Source organism: Notamacropus eugenii, chromosome 5 (genome assembly GCF_028372415.1).
Source record: "Notamacropus eugenii isolate mMacEug1 chromosome 5, mMacEug1.pri_v2, whole genome shotgun sequence".
NCBI lineage: Eukaryota > Metazoa > Chordata > Mammalia > Diprotodontia > Macropodidae > Notamacropus > Notamacropus eugenii.
In genome coordinates this window covers 57,786,402-57,809,528 of record NC_092876.1, presented here as the reverse complement: position 1 = coordinate 57,809,528, position 23,127 = coordinate 57,786,402, and the positions used below count along the sequence as shown (strand labels likewise).

Sequence of the window (23,127 nt, the reverse complement as noted above, 5' to 3'; positions counted from 1 at the left end):
GGTTAAGTGACTTGCCTGGGGTTACCCAGCTAATAAGTGTCTGAAGCTGGATTTGAATTCAGGTCTTCCTGACTCCAGGCTGAGAACTCTATCCACTATAGTGCCACCTAGGACTGGTCTCTCAGTCTACATTTCTGCCTATATTTCTGGGCTGATGACACATTACTCTCCCTCTTACCCTCTATGTTCTCAATACAGCATTTCCTCTCCAAGCTCCATGCATACAAAGGCTCTTCCTCATTCCTGGAATGTTCTCCCTCCTTGCCTTTGCCTCTTGCCACTTCTAGTTCCTTTTAAGATTTGGCTTAAATCTCACCTCCCACAGGAGATCTATCCTGAGCTGCTCTTGTTGTTGTGGCTCCAGCCACACCAAATTGCATTGTATTTATCTTGTCTATGCATACATACATATATATACATATGAAATGTATATGTATATATGCATATATATTTATCTATGTGTCTGTTATATATAGTATATATATATATATATATGCATATATATATTTATGTGTCTGTTCTATCCGATCTCCTCAGTAAGTTTCTTGAGGGCAGATCTATTTCATTTTTGTCATCGTATTCCTCAAACCCAATGTATAGTAGATGCTTCATAAATGTTCACTGATGGATAGTGCTCTCCATTAGCAAAGGTAATGGGGAGCAAGAAAGCTCATTAATTTCGATCCCACAAAATCAGAATCTGTGTTTGTTCAGAGGAGACATGGGTTGAACGGCTCACCTTTGAACTCTGCAGAAAGGACTGGCTAAGCAAATTGATATTAATATCACAAACAAGATTACTGGGGGCAAGGGAAACCACTGGAGGAAACAAACTGTTTTCTAGTACCAGTGAGTGCTTCAAAAGTATCTGCTGACGTACGACTGATGTGCTAATTAAAATAATACATTCTGGGGTAGTCATTAAAACAGGTTCCCTAAGAAACCTCCATTTGACAATCCTTGGGTAGCGCAGCTTGTTAGTTTATGGTCTTGAAATAATAAACTGTATATCTTGAACAATAATTTATGATTCAGCCTTTTTACTAGATTCAAAGAATATTAGAACTATGAGTTCTCTGAAGACACAGGGATGGAAAGTGATCTTAGCACACAGAAAGTAAGATCTGGAAGGCAGTTCAGGACATAAAACAGCAGAGTGAGAAAGGTCATTAGAATATAAAATGTCAGAGAATAGAAGGCCTTTAGAACAGAGGATGTCAGAGCTGGGAGGATTCTTAGAACACAGGATGTCAGAGCTGGGAGGGCCCTTAGAACACAGGATGTCAGAGCTGGGAGGGCCCTTAGAACATAGTGTCAGAGCTGGGAGGATTCTTAGAACACAGGATGTCAGAGCTGGGAGGGCCCTTAGAACATAGAATGTAGGAGATGGGAGGGTCCTTAGAACATAGAATGTCAGAGTTAGAATGTGAAGTGTCTGAACTATGAGGGACCTTAAGATAGAATGCCTGAGTTGGAGGACACTTCAGAGCTATAGCATCCAGTCTGACCCCCTCATTTTACAGAAGGGGCCAGAGGAAGCCAAGGGAGGTTAAAGAACTTGCCCCAAGGTCATCCAGTTAGTTGGTGTTAGAGGCTGGACTAAAATCCAACCCACCTGATTCTTCCCTCCATATCAGGCCACCTCCTTCCACTACTTAATCTGAATTAGTGAGCTTTGCCTGTCATTAAAAGATGGGGGAAAGATGCCAAATACTCCAGCCGAGGGCATTTTCCATCTGCTTCTTCCCACATCCACCAAGATAGTCTGTGTCTAAGATCCATTCCTGTTTAAGGGCAACCCAAGAGAGGGGGCAGGAAGAGGGAGTGCAAAGGCAGGAGAGATACAGGATCATATTTCTTCACCCTGCCTGTTTCAAGTGTTTGTCTCAGTGTAGGTGAACAACGGTGCCATCTGTGTATCTGTGGCTGTCATCTCTGTGGGTGTGGAAGCTATGTTTTCCCTCAGGTTTTGGTTTGAGGCTGACATCTATTATGTAAGTATGTTAGGGAGATAGATCAGTAGGGTTTGGCTATAGCACTCCATCAGGACAAGGATGAGTTCCACTGAACTCACCCAAACCTGAGTGCCAATCCTGTGATCAATGAATCAAAGTCCCTCTTCTGTCATCTCCTGTAGACAATATAGATTTACAGAATGAGGACACTGACCTTCAAGAGGGTAGGATCTATGGAAGGAACCTCAAAGGTCAACTAGGCCACCTCCAGAAATATTTGAAGATCTCTTGTGATAAGAAATTTACTACCTGTTGAGACAGAATTCAGAGTTGCTACCAGTTTTCTAGTCTAACTTATTACTATTCATAACTATTTGATGAATGTTATTGAATTAATTATAGGAAGTCTCCCTTCTCAGCCATCTGGAGTCCGTGCATATCAAGGATCCATGAACTTGTGTGTGTATATTTTTAAAAATTTGATAATTGTATTTCAACATAATTAGTTTCCCTCCCAATCATTCAAAAATATGAAGGTTCTTAGTACAATCTCTCTGAAGATTCTCATCCCCATTTTCTTTCACTTATTCTCACATGGCATGATCTTAAGGACTTTGCTTCCTTTGGAAGCTCTCCACCTTCTCATTGCTCTATTGAAGCAGTGATGCCCAGAATACAGTCCTATACTCTAGGTGTGGGCACCTAGATTGAGGCAGAGGACAGTAGGAGCACCAATTGCTTCACTCTCTAGATATGCCTCTCTGAATGACTCTCACTTTATTTCATTGTCATAATCCACTGTTGACACCTATTGGACTTGTAGTCCCCTAAAGTCACCTCAGGTCCCTTTCAGATCAATGTTTGTCAGGCCATACCTCTCCCATCTTGTTCTTTTGAAATTAATTTTTTGAACCTGCATAAGACTTTACATTTATCCCTATGAGAATGTGAATCTGCTTTTCTACAGCATCCATCCATCCCTGTTCTGCTCACTGGGACCAAGATGAACTAGTCCAAACGCAAATTTAAAACAACACTGCAGTGATTAAACTCAGAGGTCAGGAGCACCATGATCTAGACTGGGAGATGTGAGTTTTTGACCAGATATGATACTTGACCTCATGGAGTTTATAATCTAAGCCTTCTCTCACATGAAAGAAATTTTAAGGAAACCATTATGGCCCTCTCCTAAAATATCTATTCTTTAGGCTAAATATCACTCCCCACTGGCTTCAGAGTCAGAAGTTCTGTGTTCAAATCCTAATTTTTCCAGTTATGGAATCATAGACAGATGCAAGGGTGGTTCGAAGACATTGGATCTAATTACCTAATTTTCCTCATGAACCATCATGCCTCTCCAAACCTTGGCCAGCCTGATGCCCCAGCAACACCTCTACCCCTACAGCCTCTTCTACTGATTCTCCTTGAACATCTGTTTGAGGAAGCACCCACACATAATACCTCTGGACTTTCTCTTCCCCTTGCTTCCACTCAGGTACCTTCCCTCCCTCCTTCTCCCCACTCCCTCTTCAGCTCCCTTCTAGGTGTCTTTCACTACTAGAATATAAGCACTTTGAGGGCATGGACTGTCTTTCTTTTCATTTCTATTTGTATCGCCAGTGCTTGGCACATGCCTGGCACATAGTAAGTGGTTAATTAATGCTTTCTCTGTCTCTCTGTCTCTCTGTCTCTCTCTCTTTTCCTCTGTCTCTCTTTCTCTCCTCTCTTCCTCCTCCCTGCCCTGATAAATAGAAGTTAAGTGACTTGTCCAGGATCATACAGGTAATAAGTGTCTGACGCTGAATTTGAACTCAAGTCTTCCTGACTACAATGTTAGCACTCTATCCACTGCACAACCCTTCTTAGTATGGCTTGGTCTCCAGAACTCTCACTTTCCTGAATAATCTCTTATATGTTAATGTTCTTCTTAAAATATGTCCATTTAGTTTGGTGGCACAGTAGATAGAGTGGTGGGCCTGGAGTCAGGAAGACAAGTTAAAATCCTGTCTCAAATACTTGCTAGTTCTGTACCTCTGGATAAGACATTTAACCTCTGTCTGCCTCAGTTTCTTTGATTGTTAGAAGGGAATAATAATAGTACCTACCTCCCAGGCTTGTTTTAAGGACTGAGATCATATTTTATAGAGCTTTGCAAAATTTAAAGTTCTATAAAAATGCTCTTCCTCTTTCTCCTCCTTTCCCTCCTCCTCTTCTTTCTCCTCCTTCTCTCTCTTCTTCTCTCTTCCTCCTCCTCCTCGTTTCTACCTTGCCACAAGACTTGCCCTGTCTGTGCCTCCTTATCCCCATCCGTCCAATGAGAAGCCTGACTAGCTCTAGAGCACCCCTCCTTCTCCCTCCAGGCCCTTTGAGGTGCTGGTAAGGACTAGACTTCAGTCTGTGCACTCATCATGATGATAACAGAGAGGAACCCATAGGGAAGAACAAGCAGAGAAGGGGGTGGGGCAGGAAAAGGGGACTCCCAAGGTGGGGTTTCTGGGAACAATATTTCTTGTTTTTTATTTTATTTTACATGACAGAATAGAAGTTCACCTTTAATCTTTTCCCAACAAGTAAAAAACAGCCCCCTTGTCAGTTAAACACAGCAGGGCTTAAGTCAGACAGCGGCTGCTGGAAATCACACTTACGGGCTAAATTTAGCTCCCGGATTGGGGCTGGCTCAGTGGCTCTGACAGAACCTCCAGACGGTAATCTCGATGCTCTGATGCCTACCAGCATCCAAGGCTTGGCCCGAGTCTTGGGAAGCTGCCCAGCCTGAGGTAGCATGGACCCCTGGTTGCCACGGGAGGGACAGGAGAAGGAAAGAGAGTCCCAGAGGCTGAGAATGAGGAAGAAGGCCCAGCTCTGGGTCGAGGTCCTCCCCACTGGATGCCCTCCCTCACAGGGGGAGAGAGGAGGCAATCTACTAGCTGTAGCTAACCTGACCAAAGACATGGCTCATTACTGCATATGCTAGAGGCACCTGGTGCTGCAGTGTCTGGAGTCAGGAAGATCTGAGTTCAAATCCAACCTCAGACACTTATTAGCTAGGTAACCCTGAGCAAGTCACTTCATCTCTGTTTGCCCCAGTTTCCTCAACCACAAAAGGATGGTGATAATGGCACCTATCTTTCAGCGTTGTTGTGAGGATCAAATGAGATAATAGTTGTAAAGTGCTTAACACACAGTAGGCACTATATAAATGCTTATGCCCTTTCCTGCATCCATTTGAGGTACAGTGGACATCATTAAAGTGCCCACTGGTGTCCCCTCTTGACACTTGGGTTGCTGTGTATCAGATCCCACTCTGCTAGAATAGCAGAATTCAAGGGACCATCTATTCTTACCCATCCCTGTGCAGGAATCACCTCTACAACATTCTTAATAAGCAGTCTTCCAGTCTCTGTACAGAGATGTCAAGTGACCAATACCCCACCCCACCCCAAAGGGAGCCCATTACCTTTTAAGAAAGCTCTGACTCTTAGGAAGTGCTTGCTGTCATCAAACCTTTCTCTGTCTCTTTGCAATATACACATCTTGTTCTTGGTCCCATCTTCTGGGGTCAAGATGATTGTCAAATTCTTCTGTATGTGAAAGTCTTTCAAATACTCAGAGGCTGTTATCATGTCTCACCTAAGTCTGCACTTCTCCAGGTTAAATATCCCTGATTCCTCCCATTGATCTTCATTTAGGATGGCCTCCAGTCCCATCCCTAGTCTGGTCACTCTCTTCCTTGGACTTGTTTCTACCCTTCCTAAAATGTAGCATCCAGAAGTGATCATCCCCCAGATGTGGTCTGACCAGACAAAGGATTTACCTCCTGGGGGATTCTCTACCTCTCTAAACACAGACTAAAAGAGCATCAGCTTATTTTGTCTCCCATGCATCACATCATCAATTCATATAGCCTTCTGGGGCAAAAGGCTCATAACACATCATTGGTTCATGTTATAACTAACTCAAATCTTCAGTTTCTTCAGATTTTTTGGAAGACAAAACCTCTCATTCTTAGGGAAACCATAAATTTAGTAGCAAAGTATATTTATTTCTCTTGTTACATGCAGTTTCTCTCATTAGAATGTAAATTCCTTGAAGGCAGGGACTATTTCATTTTTGCCTTTTTTTTTTATTTTTGCCCCTTTTTTAAATTTTTGCCCCAGTGCAGGGCTGTTTACTAAATGGTTGCTGAATTGAATTGAAACCAAATTCTCTCTCTCTCTCTCTCTCTCTCTCTCTCTCTCTCTCTCTCTCTCTCTCTCTCTCTCTCTCTCTCTCTCCTCTCTCTCTCTGTCTCTCTGTCTCTGTCTCTCTGTCTGTGTGTCTGTCTGTCTGTCTCTCTCTTTCTCCTTTCTCCTCTATTTCATAAGATGGGATTAATACTCAAAATCCCAGGATTTGAAACCTAGCCTTAGTAATATTGAAGGCTTGGCCAAGTCTCTTCCCTTTTAAAAATGAGGACAAAATTACTCCAACTGCCTCACAGGGTGGTCACGAAGAAAGCATTTTATAAATCTATCAAACACCACAAGTACGTGATTTATTATTATTTGGATTAGATCTGAAATTTCATAGGTATCAAGAACTAATAGCATTTGTATATTACTTTAAGCTTGGTAAAACATTTTACCTGTGTTATCTCACTTGATTCCCAAAACAAGCCTGCAAGGCAAATGCTATTATAATTCCCATTTTGCCAGGGAAGAAATTTAGTCAGGTTAAGTGACCTATCCAGGGTCATATAGATAGCAAATGGCTACTGCAGGATTTGAATTCTGGTCTTCCTAACTCCAAGTTCAGTACTCTGTCTACTGTGTCCTCTAGCTGCAGATGAAAAATTGAAAAACTGTACAGAGTCAGAGAGTTGCATTGGGAACTGAGATGTTAGGTAATTTCCCCAGAGTCGCTCAGCCAGTGTGTGTCAGAGAGAAGACGTGAAGAGCCTGGTCTTCCTGCTTCAGATACCAGCTCTCTATCCACTATGCCATATTGTTTTCATTGTTTTTATTATTATATTGCAAATGGTCTAGCCAAAACTGACTACTACATCTTACCCTGCATGATGAGTTAGAGAACAGGTGTTTACAGCCCAGATACAAACACCCTGACACAAGCACCTCTCCACTAGGTGAAGAAGGAGATGTAAGACTTCAAGATGCTGAGAGCTGATCTCTGTTCCTAAGATCTCTCCCTTTCCTATCTCTCTCCATGCCCTTCTCTTCTGACTCCTCACAGCCTAGCCACAGAAGGGCTCTTGGGGAAATTTGTGAAGGAAGATAGCAAAACAAAAACTGGCTGACAAAATTGCCATGTGAGGTTAAATTCCCATGATCCTCCATGGATGTTTAATGGGTTTCTGTGATATAAGGAGACCTTTGGCTTTGCCTACTGGGCCAGTGACCTGCAGCTAAATGAGTTTAGACAGAGTTTCCTAATAAGGGATGTTCCTTTTTACAGCATGTCATAAAACCCCCCAAATATACAATTCCCCACATGCTAATAATGGCTACTGTCAAATACTCACTACACATCCACACACACACACACACACACACACACACACTCACATACACCTCTGTCTCTGTCTTTCACTGTAGAGTTGAAACCATTAGCATCTGCACATAAATTTATATTTCTCATACACACAGTCCATGTCACAATTTGTCACAAAGAAGCTTAACAGCTGGGCCCCCGTCTAGTGATGGAGGACTGAATTGATTCATACAGGGTCAGCTGAACAGTTCTCAGGACGAGACATCACTCGTCACATCCCCTCTTAGAAGTACTCTGTGTCCTGGCTCCCGAGCGGCATAGGCTTCAATGATGAACCACTCAATCAGGACCCATGGGGAAATACAAATGTATCATGTGAACTCCTGGCTTCCCTTTGTGGAAGGGATGACAGCCAGCATCACACACAGGCATCTCACGTCCAGCTGACCACAGCTATGTCACTGCTTTGTCATTCCATTTGCCTCCCCAACAGCATGTCTCCTGCTCCCACTGGGCTCCTCTTCCCTGTGTTTATGATAATAATAGCTAACATTTATATAGTTCTTACTATATGCCAGGCATTATGCTAAGTGTCTTACAATTATTTTCTCATTTGGCCTCCACAACAACCCTGGGAGGTTTTTCTTTTTGTTCACTCATGTCTGATTTTGCATGTCCCCATTTGGAGTTTTCTTGGCAAAGATACTGGAGTGGTTTGCCGTTTCCCTCTCCAGCTCACTTTATAGATGAGGAAACTGAGGCAAATAGAGTGAAGTGACTTTCTCAGGGTCATACAGCTAGTAAAGTGTCTGAAGCTGGATTTGAACTCAAGTCTTCTTGATTCCAGGTCTAGTGTTCTCTCCACTGTTCCACCTGGATACCCCCTAATACTGTGTTAAATTGTGGCCACATTTTAAGAAAGGCATTGAGATACTAATGAGTAACCAGAAAAATGGTGACCAGGATGAAGAAGGGCATTGAGGTCATGCCATATATGAATTGGTTAAAGGAACTGGTCATGTTTAGCCTGGAAAATGGAAGACTCAGAAAGGTCATGAGAGCTGACTTCAAGTAATTAAAGGGGAGAGGAGGAGGAGGAAGAGAAGAAGTGAAAGAAGAAGAAGAAGAAGAAGGTGAAGAAGATGAAGATGAAGAAGAAGAAGAGGAAGAAGAGGAGGAGGAGAAGAAAAGGAGAAGGAGAAGAGGAAGAGGAAGAGAAGAAGAAGGAAAAGAAGAAGAGGAGGAGGAGGAGAACTTGGCAAAGCTAGAGACCATGGACAGACATTGCATAGAGGCAGATTTGGGTTAGATGTTGGGAGGAACTTCCTAATGATTGACGTTCTCCAAAAGTGGAAGGGGCTACTTCCTGGAGGCAGCCAGTGCCCTCTCACTAGAGGTCTCCAGGCAGATGATGGGTGACCATTATTTGCAGATGTTGTAAAAGAAACTTGTTCAAAAGTCCATTGGATCAGATGGCTTCCAAGGTCCCTTCCAGTCTGGGATTCTCATTCAAACATCTAACCTCCCACATCATTTAACTTAGATTGGAGCCCTTGTTTCTTAAGCAGCCTAGGTCAGTCCCCAGGAGGCTAGATGATGGAGAAGAGGGTTTGGGAGCTCAGGTCTCTACTTTTTCCTTCTCTCTGAAAAAGGGAGGGGTAGATAGCAGATCTGTTCCAAGTTCCCAGGCTTAGGTCCCTCCAAGAGAGAGGCCTGTGACCTTAATCTAATTTCATTAGAGAATTTCATAGCTGGAAGGTCAGCTAGTCCAACTGTATATTTTTGCAATAATCCTCTCTACCATATCCCCAAGTGCTCATTCGGTCTCTGATTGAATACTTCCAGAGCTAGATAAATCACTACTTACCAGAGCAACCAATTCTACTTTTAGACATTCTAAAGTATTTGAATCCTCCCTTCTAATAATCTGAGATCTGATTGCCTTTAACTACTATTCACTGACTTTTTTCCTGTCCAACTAGATGGTTACATGAATAGAGCTCATGAACTGGAGTCCAGAATCCTACTTACTGAGTTCAGATCCTACTTACCAACTTTGTGACCCTGGGCAAGCCACTTAACTTCTGACTGCCCTATCTGTAAAATAAAGAATAAAAATAGCCTACCTCCCAAAGTTGTTGTGAAGATTAAATGAGACAATATTTGTAAAAGGCCCAACACATAGTAGGCATTTAATCAATACCTGTTTCCTTCCTTTCTATCCTCTAGGGACAAACAGAACAAATTGACTCCCTTTTGCCTGTGACAACTCTTCAAATAACAGAAGACAAACCTCAAGTCTCCTCACCCTCAACCAAATGTTCTTTTCACCAGGCTCAACCTCCCAGCTTATAGAATCTATGATTATTAGAACCTAGTAGAATCTATTTAGAACTGAAAGAAACCATCAAATCTGACCTCCTTCATGGGTAGATGTAGATGCATAGAAGAGGTTAACTTATTTCTCCAAAGTCAACCAGGTAGGAAGGAACAGGGGTAAGATTCGAAACCAGGCCTCCAACTACAATTTTGGTATTCCTTCTACTATACCATGCTTTTCTTGTTAATCAATACCCCTTCCCTCCCCCAGAGGGCTTCTAGGCCCTTCCACCCCTAAGCTCCCACCCAAAGGATCAAATCTGCCCACCATTTCTCCCTTTCCCTCCTCCTTACCCTCCTAAGGTTCAGTTTGATCACACTTTTAAGATGATTTATTTAAACCTGGAGAATGCAGGACTCATAACAATGCTCTGATTTTCCCTTTTAAAGGGATTGGATCCACTGGCCCAGCCATGCCTGTGTAATCCATTCATCCCTTCCAGGCTCAGCTCTGTGAGTCCATTCACTGGGCATGGGGGAGGGAGGAAGCTGGGGTGTGGAGGAGGGGCCGTGGAAACAGCAGACAAACAACCTAATAGGCTCCTTGCTCAGGGGGAGGCCCAGTATGGTGAGCCTTCTTTCCAGCTCTAGCATTCTATGATTCTAAGCACCATTCCAGGTCTCTGAATTCTTAGCTACGGCATTCTGATTCCTGACCAATGGATTTAGAGTCAGAAGTTGTTTGTTGTGCCGATTCTTCGTTTCCCCATTTGGTGATTTTTTGGCAAAGATACAAGAGTGGTTTTCCATTTCCTTCTCCAGTTCATTTTACAGATGAGGAAACTGAGACAAACAGGGTGAAGTGACTTGCCCAGGGTCACACAGCTAGGAAGGTTCTGAGAATGAGTTTTCTTAACTCCAGGTCCAGCACTCTATCCTATCTAGAAAAGTCATTTCCCCTCTCTAGGCCTCAGTTTCCTCAGCTGTAAAATGAGGTTGAACTCAGTGATCTCTAAGTGCTTTCCAGCTCTAAAAATATGACCTCTGATACTAGCTACATGACCATGTTAACCTCTTATGAACCTCAGTTTCCTCATCTATAAAACGAGAGAAATCAAACTAGATAATCCATACAATCCTCTCCAGTTCTAAGTCCATGACCTAGGGAGGGAGTGTGGTGCAGGGGAGAAGATCATTGAATTTGCAGTCAGAAGATTCAGGCTTGAGTCTTGGCTTTATCATTCATTGCTTGCGTGAACATTGGCCTCTCTGGACCTCAGTTACCTCATCTGTAAAAAAAAAGGGGGTGATGATCTCTAAGGTCTCTTCTAGCTCTAAAACTCTGCACTTACACCTATAAAGTTCAGATGTGTTATTCTGTTTTAACCTCTGCCCTCCAGCTCCTGGAAAGGAAAGATCCCTGGATTTGAAAGTCAGAGGACTTGAGTTCAAATCTCAGTTTTGTTTCTTGCTAGTGTTGTGGCCTTGGGGGGAAGTAATCCAACTCTGTAAAAAAAGCAGTTGGAATAGATAAGAGCTAAGTTCCTTTTCTGGCTCTGGTGATTCTGTGAGTCTCCATCTCCCAGCTCCCTCCTTCCCTCCCCTATTTCACTGTGGCCTTTCCACACTGGGCCTTCTGCCTCACTTCTTATCTGCTGAAGTTCAGCAGCTCTCCTGATTTGCAGAGAGAGGACAGCAGCCATCTGAAGACCAGCATGGCACAGGTCCAATGAGATAAGAGGCTGGCGAACTGCAATTCATCAGCATTCTTTCCCTCTTCTGCTGCCCAGCCTGCTTTTAGCTGTGGTCCCTCCTGCTGGTATGTGGGGGTCATGGGTAGCCCTCCTGGGTGCCCTAGCCATTCTAAGTGAGACCCATTGCAGAGGGAGACAGTCAACCGGGTTCAGAAGTCTATCCAGCTTTAAAACAAAAAGTGCAGAGCTTTTGGCTCCAATGGACGATTTGCATGTGATTTACATGCATTTGCATATGGCACAGAGGCCTTCACTCAAAGGATGTGAAATGAAATAAAATTAATTAATTAGTGCAGCCTTCCATAACCCAATAGTCAGTGCCTGACACAAATAAGAGACAGAACTGATTTTTAAGGCAATCAATACAAGAAGTCATGGACGAGAGGAAAGAGAAAGTGAGAGATGAGAGTTTCTCATGGAGGGAAGTAGAAAGAACCGCTGGCTAGCCCAACCTGCCTCCTTATTCCTCTGCTCCCCATTCCCTGCCATGAAAAAACAAAACGGAACCCATAAATTTGGATCTGGACAGTTCTCCATCAACTGTCTCCTGATTCGGTATCTTCCCTCATACTTTCCACCATGATTGGAAAAGGCTCTATCTTCACATCTATTCCTGAGTTCAAACCCCAGTTTTGCCACCTGCTCCCCTTGTGACCCCAGGGAAGTCCCTTTCTTCCTTCAGACCTCCATTCTGCATCTGGTGGATGGTTGGGCCACCCCTCTGGTCTCTTTCAGCTCTAACCCTCTGAGTCTCTGATCGGAGGCCACCCCTTCTGATCTTCACTCCCCACATGAAAGTGATCTCTCTCTCCCTCCCTCCTCCAGTCTCTCCTAGTTCTTCTCCTTAACCTCTCCTTGAACACTCTTTCTTGGATCATCCTTATTTATGCACATGACATAGACTCTCCATTAGATCAGAAGTTCATGAGGGCAGGGAGAGTATCATTTGTCATTTCTGTTTCTCCAATGCCAAGTACATGTCTTATGCATAGCAAGCAAGCAATAAATATTTGCCAAATTGAATTGATGGAACCTTACAGATCTCTACTCTGACCTCTTCCCTTTACAGGAAGAGCAGGGAATTAAACCTGACTCACCTATGCTCCTTCAACAACACTGCTTCATGGCTTTGGGCTGCACTAGGATGGGGTACACTGGCTCCCAGGCTGATGGGGCATATGAAAGATCTGGGAGAAGCTGCCTTCCCCCAGGGCTGGGGAGCCAAAATGGCTTGAGGCCCCAGACACTGCTCCATGCCCTGTGCTCACAACTCCCCTGCACTGAGGATGCTATGTTCTCTATGACAGGTATCTGTCCAGGACAGCTAGATTTGGAGTCCAGGAGGATTTGTGTTCATAATGTATTCCAGACATTTAATTCCCTTACCCTCAGTCTCCTTATTTATAAAATTACCTGCAGGACCTACTGTTCCTCATGGGGTTGTTGTGAAAACTAAATGAAGATTTCATATATACATGGTGCTTTGTAAAGTTTAGTCTTATATAAATGGCAGTTCATCATCATCATCATCAGTAGTAGTAGTAGTAGTGGTGGTGGTGGTGGTAGTAGTGGTAGTGGTGGTAGTAGTGGTAGTGGTGGTGGTAGTAGTGGTAGTGGTGGTGGTGGTGGTGGTAGTAGTGGTAGTGGTGGTGGTGGTGGTGGTGGTAGTAGCAGTGGTGGTAGTAGTGGTAGCGGTGGTGGTGGTGGTAGTGGTCATTATCGTTATCATTGTCTTAGTGGCCATAGTTGCAGCATTTGTTTTTGTCATTTGGATTGGTGTTATTTCCCCCTCTTATGCTATGAGTTCCTGATGAAGCTTCCTATCTCACCTCCTGCTTAGTGATAGTATTTACTAAATAACATGGATTAAATGAATGAAAGGCCTGGAATTAGGATTTCTGTTCTATAGTCTGGCATTAGTTGCTCATGGGATAAAGTCCTCTAGACTCTGGAAGGGCAAACTGGAAAATCTATTTTCCAAGAAGACATGGTTTCTGATGCTCTGTCTCAACTGCCAGGATCTATGGTTGGTTAAATGAGGGTTGGGGAGCATCTGGCACTGAGGGCTTTGGGGTATCAGATAACGAAGGGCACTGGGGGTAGGCACCCGATGTTTCCTAGAAATGTTCAGTGAATGAGGTAGGGGTGGAACAGGGAGAGCTCTATGGCAGAATTTTCCCTTGTAAGCCCTACCAGGCTTCAAGGGTGAAGGTCTTCTCATAGCCTATACTTACTATGGATTCTCACCTTTGAACCACATAGGTAGGTAACATCATGGCACATGGAAGAGCCAGTGAGTCTGGACGTTCAAGACTTGGGTTTGAATCACGGTTTAGTTACTTCCTCTCTTGGCAACCTTGCTCGAGTTATTTTCCTCAATTTCCTCCTCTGTAAAATGTGAGTATTATCTCTAAGGTCCCTCCCTGCTGTAGATTCTCCTGGTCCTGTTAACTAACTGGTTCATCTAAGAAATATTTGTTAAATGGCAACTGTGTTCAGTGTCCTGTGCTCAGCATTGAGGGAGATGGGGTTGAATAAATGATGATTCATGAGATAAATCAAAGATTCTGCCATCATGGAACTTATAGTCTGATAGGGGGATGCACTATAAATATGCAAAAATACAATCCACAATACTTTATGTTAATAGTATCAGAGAGACAAAAAGTGCTCTGAGAGAGAGAAGTTGGGAGATAGATAGAGGAAGAGGGAAGAGAGGAAGAGATTTTTACCAACCAAAATAATCACAGAAGCTTTCCTGGAGGAGCTGGCATTTGGGCAGAGAAGGCAGGACATGCTAGGCACAGGGAATGTGATGAGCAAAGGCATATAGGTGAGAAAATAGGGCATGTTCATGGGATCAGAAAGTAATCCACATTGGTACGAGGAGGGGAATCATATAGAAGAAGAAAGCCATATAAGAAAGAGGGAAGGAGGCCTTGAATACCAGGGTAGTAAATCTGACCTTAACCCAGCATGGATTATCGAGTAAAGTTCTGAACTTGAAAGAGCCGGGTTCAACTTCTGCTTCCAATATTTACACAGGTCATACTTATGCTTTTCTGAACCTCAGTTTCCTCATGTCTAAAATGACTCGCTGTCTTTGAGAATCAAATTGATAATCTTATGTTCTTTCTCCGGGCTTCAGTTTTCTTATCTGTAAAAGTGGTGCCTGAGGTCCCTTTGAACTCCAAAACTATAAATCTAGAGCCCCTTTGGACCTCTGTTTCCTTATTTGTAAAATGAGACAGGGTTGAATTAGATGGCTTTCCCAGTTCCCCTTCCAGGTGTAGATATCTGATACTAGGATCTTATGTGATCAGAGAGGAATAGGGAGCCATTGAAGACTTTTGAGGAGAGGTGTGATGTAGTCAGATGTACTTACTATGCTTATTTGGAAGATTAATCAGCAAGTAGTGTAAAGGGCATATTGGAGAGAGTCCAGAATGGTGGCGGGAAGGCCTCCCTACTGCAACAGTCCAAGTCATCCTCCCCTTCCCCCACTCTTCTCCTTTTCAGGAAGATATTGTAGAGAGGGATGTGTTCCTGACAGCAGAGAGCAGGAGTTAATTTCTTCCAGCCCTCTGGTCATGTGCTAATGAGATACCAGCACAGCATGTGTTATCCAAGTGGCTCTTTTACACACCATGGAAACTTGCAGCTGAGTGATTCAGCACAAGGAGATTTTAACTTGCTGCCGTGTATCACCCTGGGTCCAGCTACCTCTTGGTCTGGTAGCTCCCAGACGGCAAGGAGCGAGTCTATTTAGGTTGGTCTGAGCCAGCATGATGTGGAGAGCCCCGTCTTCGGAGCCAGACGATGGACTGACAGCCCTACTCTGATACTGGAGCAAAGTCACAACCCTCTGAATCTGTTTTTCCATCTGTAAAATGGAGATGATTATGCCTGCTTTCTGTAAGTAACCAGGCTGTTGTGAGGAAATTGCCTTGTGGATGCTCAAACTCTGCAGAAGCAGAGAGCAATGTTTGTTCTGTATAGCTCCCAGCATAGTCTGATCCACCAAACGCTGTGTGGACGGAGAGTAGTTGTGTTAGTCTAGTGTCAACTAAAATGCCACCTTTTACAGGAAGTCTTTCTAACCACTCTTAATTTCAGTGCCTTCCCTCTGTTAATTATTTCCTGTTTATCCTAATTTGCTTTGTAGATATTTGCTTGTATGCTGTCTCCTCTGTTATATTATAAATTCCTTGAGGGCAGGGACAGTCTTTTGTCTCTTTGTATCCCCAGCATTTAGCAAGGTACCTGCCATATAGTAAGCACTTAATAAATTTTTACTAATTGACTGAATCTCCCCCCATCACCCTCGTCCCAATGCCTAGCTTAGGGTATGCCTAGCTTGTCTTCAGATATCTCCCAAGCCATTTATAGTTTAGAAGCAAGAACACAGGTCTAGGAATCAGATAACTTGGGATCAAATCCTGCTCCTACATTTATTGCTGAAGGGCAGCTAAGTGGCTTATGGATAGAGCACTGGGCCTGGAGTCAGGGAGAACCGAATTTAAGTCCAGCCTCAGACACTAGTTGTGTGACCCTGTGTAAGTCACTTAACCTCTGTCTGCCTCAGTTTCCTCAGTCATAAAATGAGCTGGAGAAGGAAATGACAAACCACTCTGGTATCTTTGCCAAGAAAATTCCAAACGGGGTAATAAAGAGTCAGACATGACTAGAACAATTGAATGACCGCAACAACAAATATTCCTCAAGAAAATCTCTAGGACTCAGCGCCTAAATCATAGCTGGGTCATGACATGGTGTGGTTGAGAGGGTTCTTATTCCGAGGGTTCAGATGATAAAGAAACTCTTTGATTACCCATGTAAAGATGAGGAGATTGAAGCTGAGCTTGATTAAATGAGTTGCCCAGGGTCACACAGCTATAAGTGTCAGAGGTGACATTCTAACCCAGAACTCTCCCAGTTTAAGGTCCAGAGCTTTTCCCATCATACCATGATACCTTAATTGTGAGACGAGAGCCCTCTAAAGTCAATTCCAAGTCTGATATGGCATTGATCTTAGGAAAAATGTGGGAATTTGTGGGCAGGGACCAAGCCTGGGGTAATAGGAAGTATATTGGATTTGAAATAAGAGCTAGACCTGAATCTCAGCTCTTTGTGTGAGTTAACCTATCTGGGTCTCAGTTTCCCTATCTGTAGAAAGGAAGCATTACAATTGGATATGAATTTTGCCCAATAACAAAGAACAAACTTGGCTCCTAAGGAGGCTTCCTTTGCAGAAATGTGTGTGTGTGTGTGTGTGTGTGTGCGTGTAGGTGTTGTCTATGGGTACAGAACATTGCATACAGTGTAAGATTTTTCAATACGTTGATTGGTCTCAATGATTTTTTTCTCTCCCTTTTTTCACAAATATATATATATATATATATATATATACATACATATACACATATATGTATATATGTGTATATATAAATATAAAATATATATATATAATATAAATATAAAATAAATTTTATTTTAAAAATGCAGAGGGCTGTACTTCTTGACTGCTAAAATTCCTTCTAGCTCTAAATCCTGGAAATTTATAATTCTGCAGATCTCATAGTGATTCATTTAAGTTATTCTCAGTCACTGATACCTTAGTGTATGTGTGTTTCCTGGATTTGATTTTAATTGTCAGGAGAAGGGAAAGATTTTGAGGCCACTGGGTAAGTGAAGGGATTCCAAGAGGTGGAGAGATAGATCTAGTACAGTCAAGATCAGCTTTGCTGCCAGCAAACAGCTGGCAGGGAAGGCCCTTAGGCATAGTTCTTGGAGTCCAAGTGGTCTCCAAGGTTGGTCCCTAGAAGGCATGAAAACTGGGAGGTGTATGGCCAGCTCAAGGAAAGTTGATGAGGATTAGATCTGGGCTGTAAATTGAATCAGACCTTGGTGTTCGCCTTCTGCAGAACCTTTAGCAGCCGCGCAAACCCTAAGTGTACTGTGGGCTGGGGATAACTTACCCTGTACCAGACGATCTCTCGCATCCGGCCATCTGTCTTAAAGTTACATTTCAATGTCACAGCATCTCCAACCACTACTGGCGGAAGCGGCTCGATGCTGACAGTCAGGTAGCCTGCAATGGAACATGAGAGAGGAGAGAGGGGGTCAGTGAGGATGAGATGGCGCAAGGACAGTCTGAGGGCAATGCACAGCCCCTGTCCTCAAGGGGCTTCCAGTTTTGGCTGAGTGTGGAAGACATAAAGTATCACCATACACCAGAACATTCAAAGAAAACACATCAAGAAGTACAGCACAAGGTGGATTGAAGTGGGAGGGAGAGGCAAGAGCTGGTGGTGGAAAAGTACCCCGCCCTTCTCAAAAGGTATTTTACTATATCCCTCCACCCTGGGCTTCAGCCAGTCATTAATTTCATCATTTTATCATTCGTTCAATGAAATTTTATGAATAATCTAGATCCTGTATATATCACTGCAGGGCATTCAAAGATATGTGGTCCCTTCGCTCATGGAACTTATAACCTATTAGAGAAGTCAGGTAGACAAATATTATACAATTTAGAATACGGCTAGTGCACAAAACTACTCCAATGTTCTATAAGATCAGCAACAGGTCAGAGGAGGAAAACCTCATGGAAGAGGTGGCATTTGGGATGAGCCTTGCAGTATGGGCAAAATGTGAACAGGCATAGCGTACAAAAGCTTAGGAGTATTTGAGGTTCATTGTGTAGCACAGTTTATCTGGAATATAGATTACATGACGAAGAAGAAGAAGAAGAAGAAGAAGGAGAAGAAGAAGAAGAAGAAGAAGAAGGAGAAGAAGAAGAAGAAGGAGGAGGAGGAGGAGGAGGAGGAGAAGAAGAAGAAGAAGAAGAAGAAGAAGAAGAAGAAGAAGAAGAAGAAGAAGAGAAAATGCACGAAAACTAGGTTGGATCTAGATCACGGAGGGTCTTGAATGGTGGGCTAAGAAGAAAGGAAAGAAACAAGCATTTATTAATAAATATACTAATCTAAGCCTACCATGTACCAAGCACCATGCTGAGTACTTTACAAATATTATCTCTTTTCATCCTCATAACAACCCTAGGAAGGAGAAGTCATTATTATTACAAATTTACATATGATCAAACTAAGACAGTGATTTAAGTGACTTGTCCAGACTGATGTAACTAGTTAGTGTCTGAGTCCACATTTGAACTCAAGTCTTCTCAATTTCAGGCTCAATGTTCTATCCACCGTACCACCTATTGTTGTTCAGTCAATTTCAGTCACGTCCAACTCTTCATGAACCCATTTGGTGTTTTCTTGGCAAAGATATTTCAGTGGTTTGCCATTTCCTTCTTCAGCTCATTTTACAGATGGGGAAACTGAGGTAAACAGGGTGAAGTGACTCGCCCAGAGTCACACAGCTAGTAAGTGTCTGAGGCCAGATTTGAACTCAGGTCTTGATGACTCTAGGCCTGGCTCTACATTTACTGCACCACCTAGCTTCCTGAGTGTACATTTTCAAGTATACCATATTGCTTTCCCAGAAGCAGGCATGGTAGTGGATAGAATCCTGGATTTGGAGTTAGGAATACCTGAGTTTGAACTCTATATCAAACACTTACTAGCTATAAGGCACTGGGCATTTTCCTCTGGAATTATCTTCCATTTACCCTATATAAACCTTTTTATCTACAGTTATTTACATGTTGTCACCCCCATTGGGATGTGAGCTCTCTGAGGGCCTAGAAAATGCTTTTACCCTTCTTTCTATCTCCAGCACTTGGCATACTGACTTGTACATAATAACCCTTAAAAAATGCTTTTTGACTTCACTTGAGTAAACTGAGATTGGCTGAAGTTAAGAGGGTCCCAGAGGGGGAGTTAGGTGGCACAGTGGACAGAGCACTGGCCCTGGAGTCAGGATGGACCTGACCTTGGGCAAATCACTTAATCCTAATTGTCTCAAAAAAAAGAGAGAGAGGATTCCAGAGTCCCCGAGTTACTGTATATTTGAGGCAAGATTAGAACCCAAGTTTTCCTGATTCTGAGACCAGTACTTTAACTGTGAGACTACAATGCTTCTCCTCTCCTCTCTGGACCTCAGTTTCCTCTTATGTCAAATGAGAGAGGTAGATTAGATTTTCTCTAAAGCTCCCACTAGTTCTAACATCCTGGATTAAAAAAAATATAGTGTACTTTGAGTATCCGATGACTGAGGCAATTTGGAAGAAAGGCTTCCTTTGGTTGGGCCATACTTATAAACACTAGAATGCACTGTAGAGCAATGGCACCATATCTGAGGGTCAAGGTCTTGTTCCTACTTTGCAAGTCATCTTCCTTCTCTGGGTCTTGGTTTGCTCCTCTATAAAATGAGTGGAATTTAATTATTGCTAAGGGGCCTGTCTGCTTCTAACATTCTGTGGTTGTTAATTATAAAATATCTTTCTTATACCTACTTATATATTCCGACAGTTGGCCAATGAATTGTTCTCCAGGGTCTGGGCATCTGGGAGCATGATGGAGTAGGAAAGAGCTTGGGACTTACACTAAGAAAATCAGGGTCTGAGTTCTCATTTTGCAGCTTTCTGACTATGTGACTTCATGCCTTGGTTCTCCCTTGAGGTAGAAAGAGCGTGTAGAGATATGTCTCAACCAAGAGCTCATCTGATTAACTCCTCAGTCTTTAGTCCTTGCTTCTTACCATTGGACTCTGTAGTGGCTTGGTGCTGGTTCCTTCTCCTCTCCCTTCTTCCCTTGCTAATTATGATTCCTTTAAAGATACAGAAAAAATGCCTGCTGTCCACTATTCTCACTAAGTCCCAGAATAACCAGGGAGGTCACCTCTTCTTCCTGAAGGAGGGGAGGAAGGACAATACACCAGCAGCCTGCCTTGCTTTGACATAAATCAACTGAGGTGGGTGCAGATGGTGAGATCGTGTTCTCTCTCCGGGACTTGGAGAGGCAGACTGGGGGTGGAGATGGGAAAGGCAGCTTGCAATGTCAACACTAGTTAGTGGTCAGGGAGTCACAGGTATGCTTCTGGTGGGAGGAGAGGATGCTGGCAGCCCTATTTGTTGTGACTGCTAATGATAGTACCCAGTTATCACAAGCTCAGAAGGTGTGAACATTAGGGGCTAGGCTTCATGGAGGCATTCCAGAAGCATTCAACTTTAGAAGAGCCAAAACTCAGAGAGAAAAAAATCAAACTCACACCCAGGCAAAGATGGCTAAACATGGGATTAGTCAATGTTGGAGAAGCTGTGGAAAGCCAGACCCACTAATATGCTGTTAGTGGAGCTGTGGATTGGTCTAAACTTTCTGGAAAACAATTTGGAATTATGTAGAGAAAATGACTATAACATCCATACCCTTTGATCCAGAGATCCCTCTGATGGGTATATATTCCAATGATGTCAAAAAAAAGGTCCTATATATTCTAAAACAGTCATCATAGCAGAAAACTTCAAGCAAAATAGGTGCACATTGTTTGGGAATGGCCAAAGGCATTGCATTCCATGAATGTAGTAGGAAATTACTGTGCCATAAGAAATGATGAGGATGAATTCAGAGAAACATGGGAAGCCTTTAATGAATTGATCCAGGGTGAAGTAATTTCAATGAGGAGAACAACATATACAATGATCTCAATAATATAAATGAAAAAAAAAGGCCTGATTGTTCTCTAGTTATAGTGACCAAACTTGGTCCCGAAAAGAAGAGAAGAGAAAATGCATCTCTTTCCCTTCCTTGCAGATGCAGGAAATCTACCTGTACGGAACACTGTATACACTTTCAGACTTAGTAGGGTATGTTTGTTAGTTTTGCTGAACTATGATTTTTTTCCTTCTCTTTTTTCCTCTTTGCTCAAAGGATAGGACGGACAAGACGGATATATTCAGAAATAAATTCAACAAAGTGAAAACAAAGATATAATTGTTGTTTTTTTAATGAAAAGAAAAAGGAAATCAGCCCTTGTGCTACTAGGAGAACCCTATTTAGAAGGTAGGTGGAAAGAGAGCATGGTATAGGGGGAAGCGAAATTCAGAGACATAGCATCTAACAGCAAATCTCTGGTAGCTATGTTACTTATGACTTACGTGAATTCATGCACTTGTTATCTGGACTTTATCTGTGAAATAAATGAGTTGGACTAAATTATCTAAGATCCTTTCTGGTCTTAAATCTTATTATGTCCTGACCCTCCTCCAATCTTTAGTCAACCCTCCAATTCCCACAAGCCCCATCTTCTCTTAGTTCCTCCTCAATCTGTTAGAGACCATACAAGATTTCTCTCTTTAATGGCCCCAACCCCACCTGTAAATCACGTCCCTCTAGGGACCAATCTAGCCCATTCCTTGGAGTCCAGACCTGATACTGTCTCAGGAGACAGTAAGTTCTTCATCTCTGGAGATCTTCAAGAGCAGGACTGAAGACCACTTTGGGGTGAGTGGCTTCTGCACAGCAGATTACCCTGCCCACAAGAGTGCTGGATTAGATGCCCTCTGATTTGTGAATCCCAGCCCTCCAACTTACTATATAACCTGAAAAAAGTCATTTCCTCTCTCTGGGGCTGAGTTTCCTCATCTTTTCAGTGAGGAGGCTGGAATAGATGATTTCTAAAGTCTTTATGGTCCAGTAATGTGGGAGGATGCTGAGTCCAGGTCTAAATGCTTATTGACAACTTCCAGCTCTGAGATGTTGTGAAATAATGTTTGTAAAGTGCTCAGCAAATCATAAAACATGATATGAGGCCAGATATAATAGTGATTTATATGTATATGTATACACACACACATATATCTGCATATATGTGTGTACACATACAGACATACATACACGTGGTGTATGCACACACATTTTAACTGACTTGTGATTTCATTATAAAGGGAAGTTTGTTGAGAAAATTCTAACAAATGCAACCTGTTTTGTAACTTTTAGTCTTAGACAATTGCTTGGGCACACTGTGAAATTAAGTCTTGTCCAAAGGTATACAGGTAGTAAATAGCAGAGCTGAGATTTGAACTCAGGTGTTGAGATGCTAATCTGATGGCTCCAAAGCCAGTATCCTTTCTACTACCAATATAGTCTTAGTGCTACTAAGGATGTTGAGAGATTAAGTGCATTGGCCAAGTAAAGTCAATGGGTTTCCCAGGCAGGACTTGAGTATCTCTCTTTCTGTTTCTGTCTCTCTGCCTTCCTCTCTTCTCCTCTCATTTCTTTTCCTCCCTCTCCCCTCTCTTTCATAGCCCACACAATCTCTTATCAATTATCAACATTGTCATGATGTTGTCATCACCATGATCATGTTCCTTGCTCCAGGTGGATTCCTGTATCTAAAGGTTAGGAATTCTGCAGTTTGATGAATTAACATAAAGCCAGGAATCCAGCTTAGGGGATAAGTACTTGAGTACCTAGAAGGTGGAGGTCAAGGTAGAGTTGGGAGGGGATGGGAATGGTCAAGAACCAAGTATCAGGGGTAAGCCTTAAAAAACAATGGCATAGTAGAAAGCCAGAAGACGTGGAGTTAATTTCTCTAAGTTCAGCTCCTAGCTCATACACATGCTGGTAGCGTGGTCAGAGATGGTTAACTTTTCCCCTGGGCAATTCCTCTTCAGCTCAGCTTCTTCAGGCTCAGTTTTCTCAGCTATA

General features: G+C 42.8%; 1 protein-coding gene across 1 annotated transcript in view; it reads right to left on the bottom strand.

The window, feature by feature from the left end:
* The window catches only part of IGSF21 (immunoglobin superfamily member 21), a 393,709-nt gene that overhangs the window by 228,951 nt on the left and 141,631 nt on the right, over positions 1-23,127 (bottom strand). Inside the window, exon 2 of the mRNA XM_072609085.1 lies at positions 17,494-17,606. Coding sequence (XP_072465186.1) covers positions 17,494-17,606 — 113 coding nt within the window. The remainder of the gene's footprint in view (positions 1-17,493; positions 17,607-23,127) is intronic.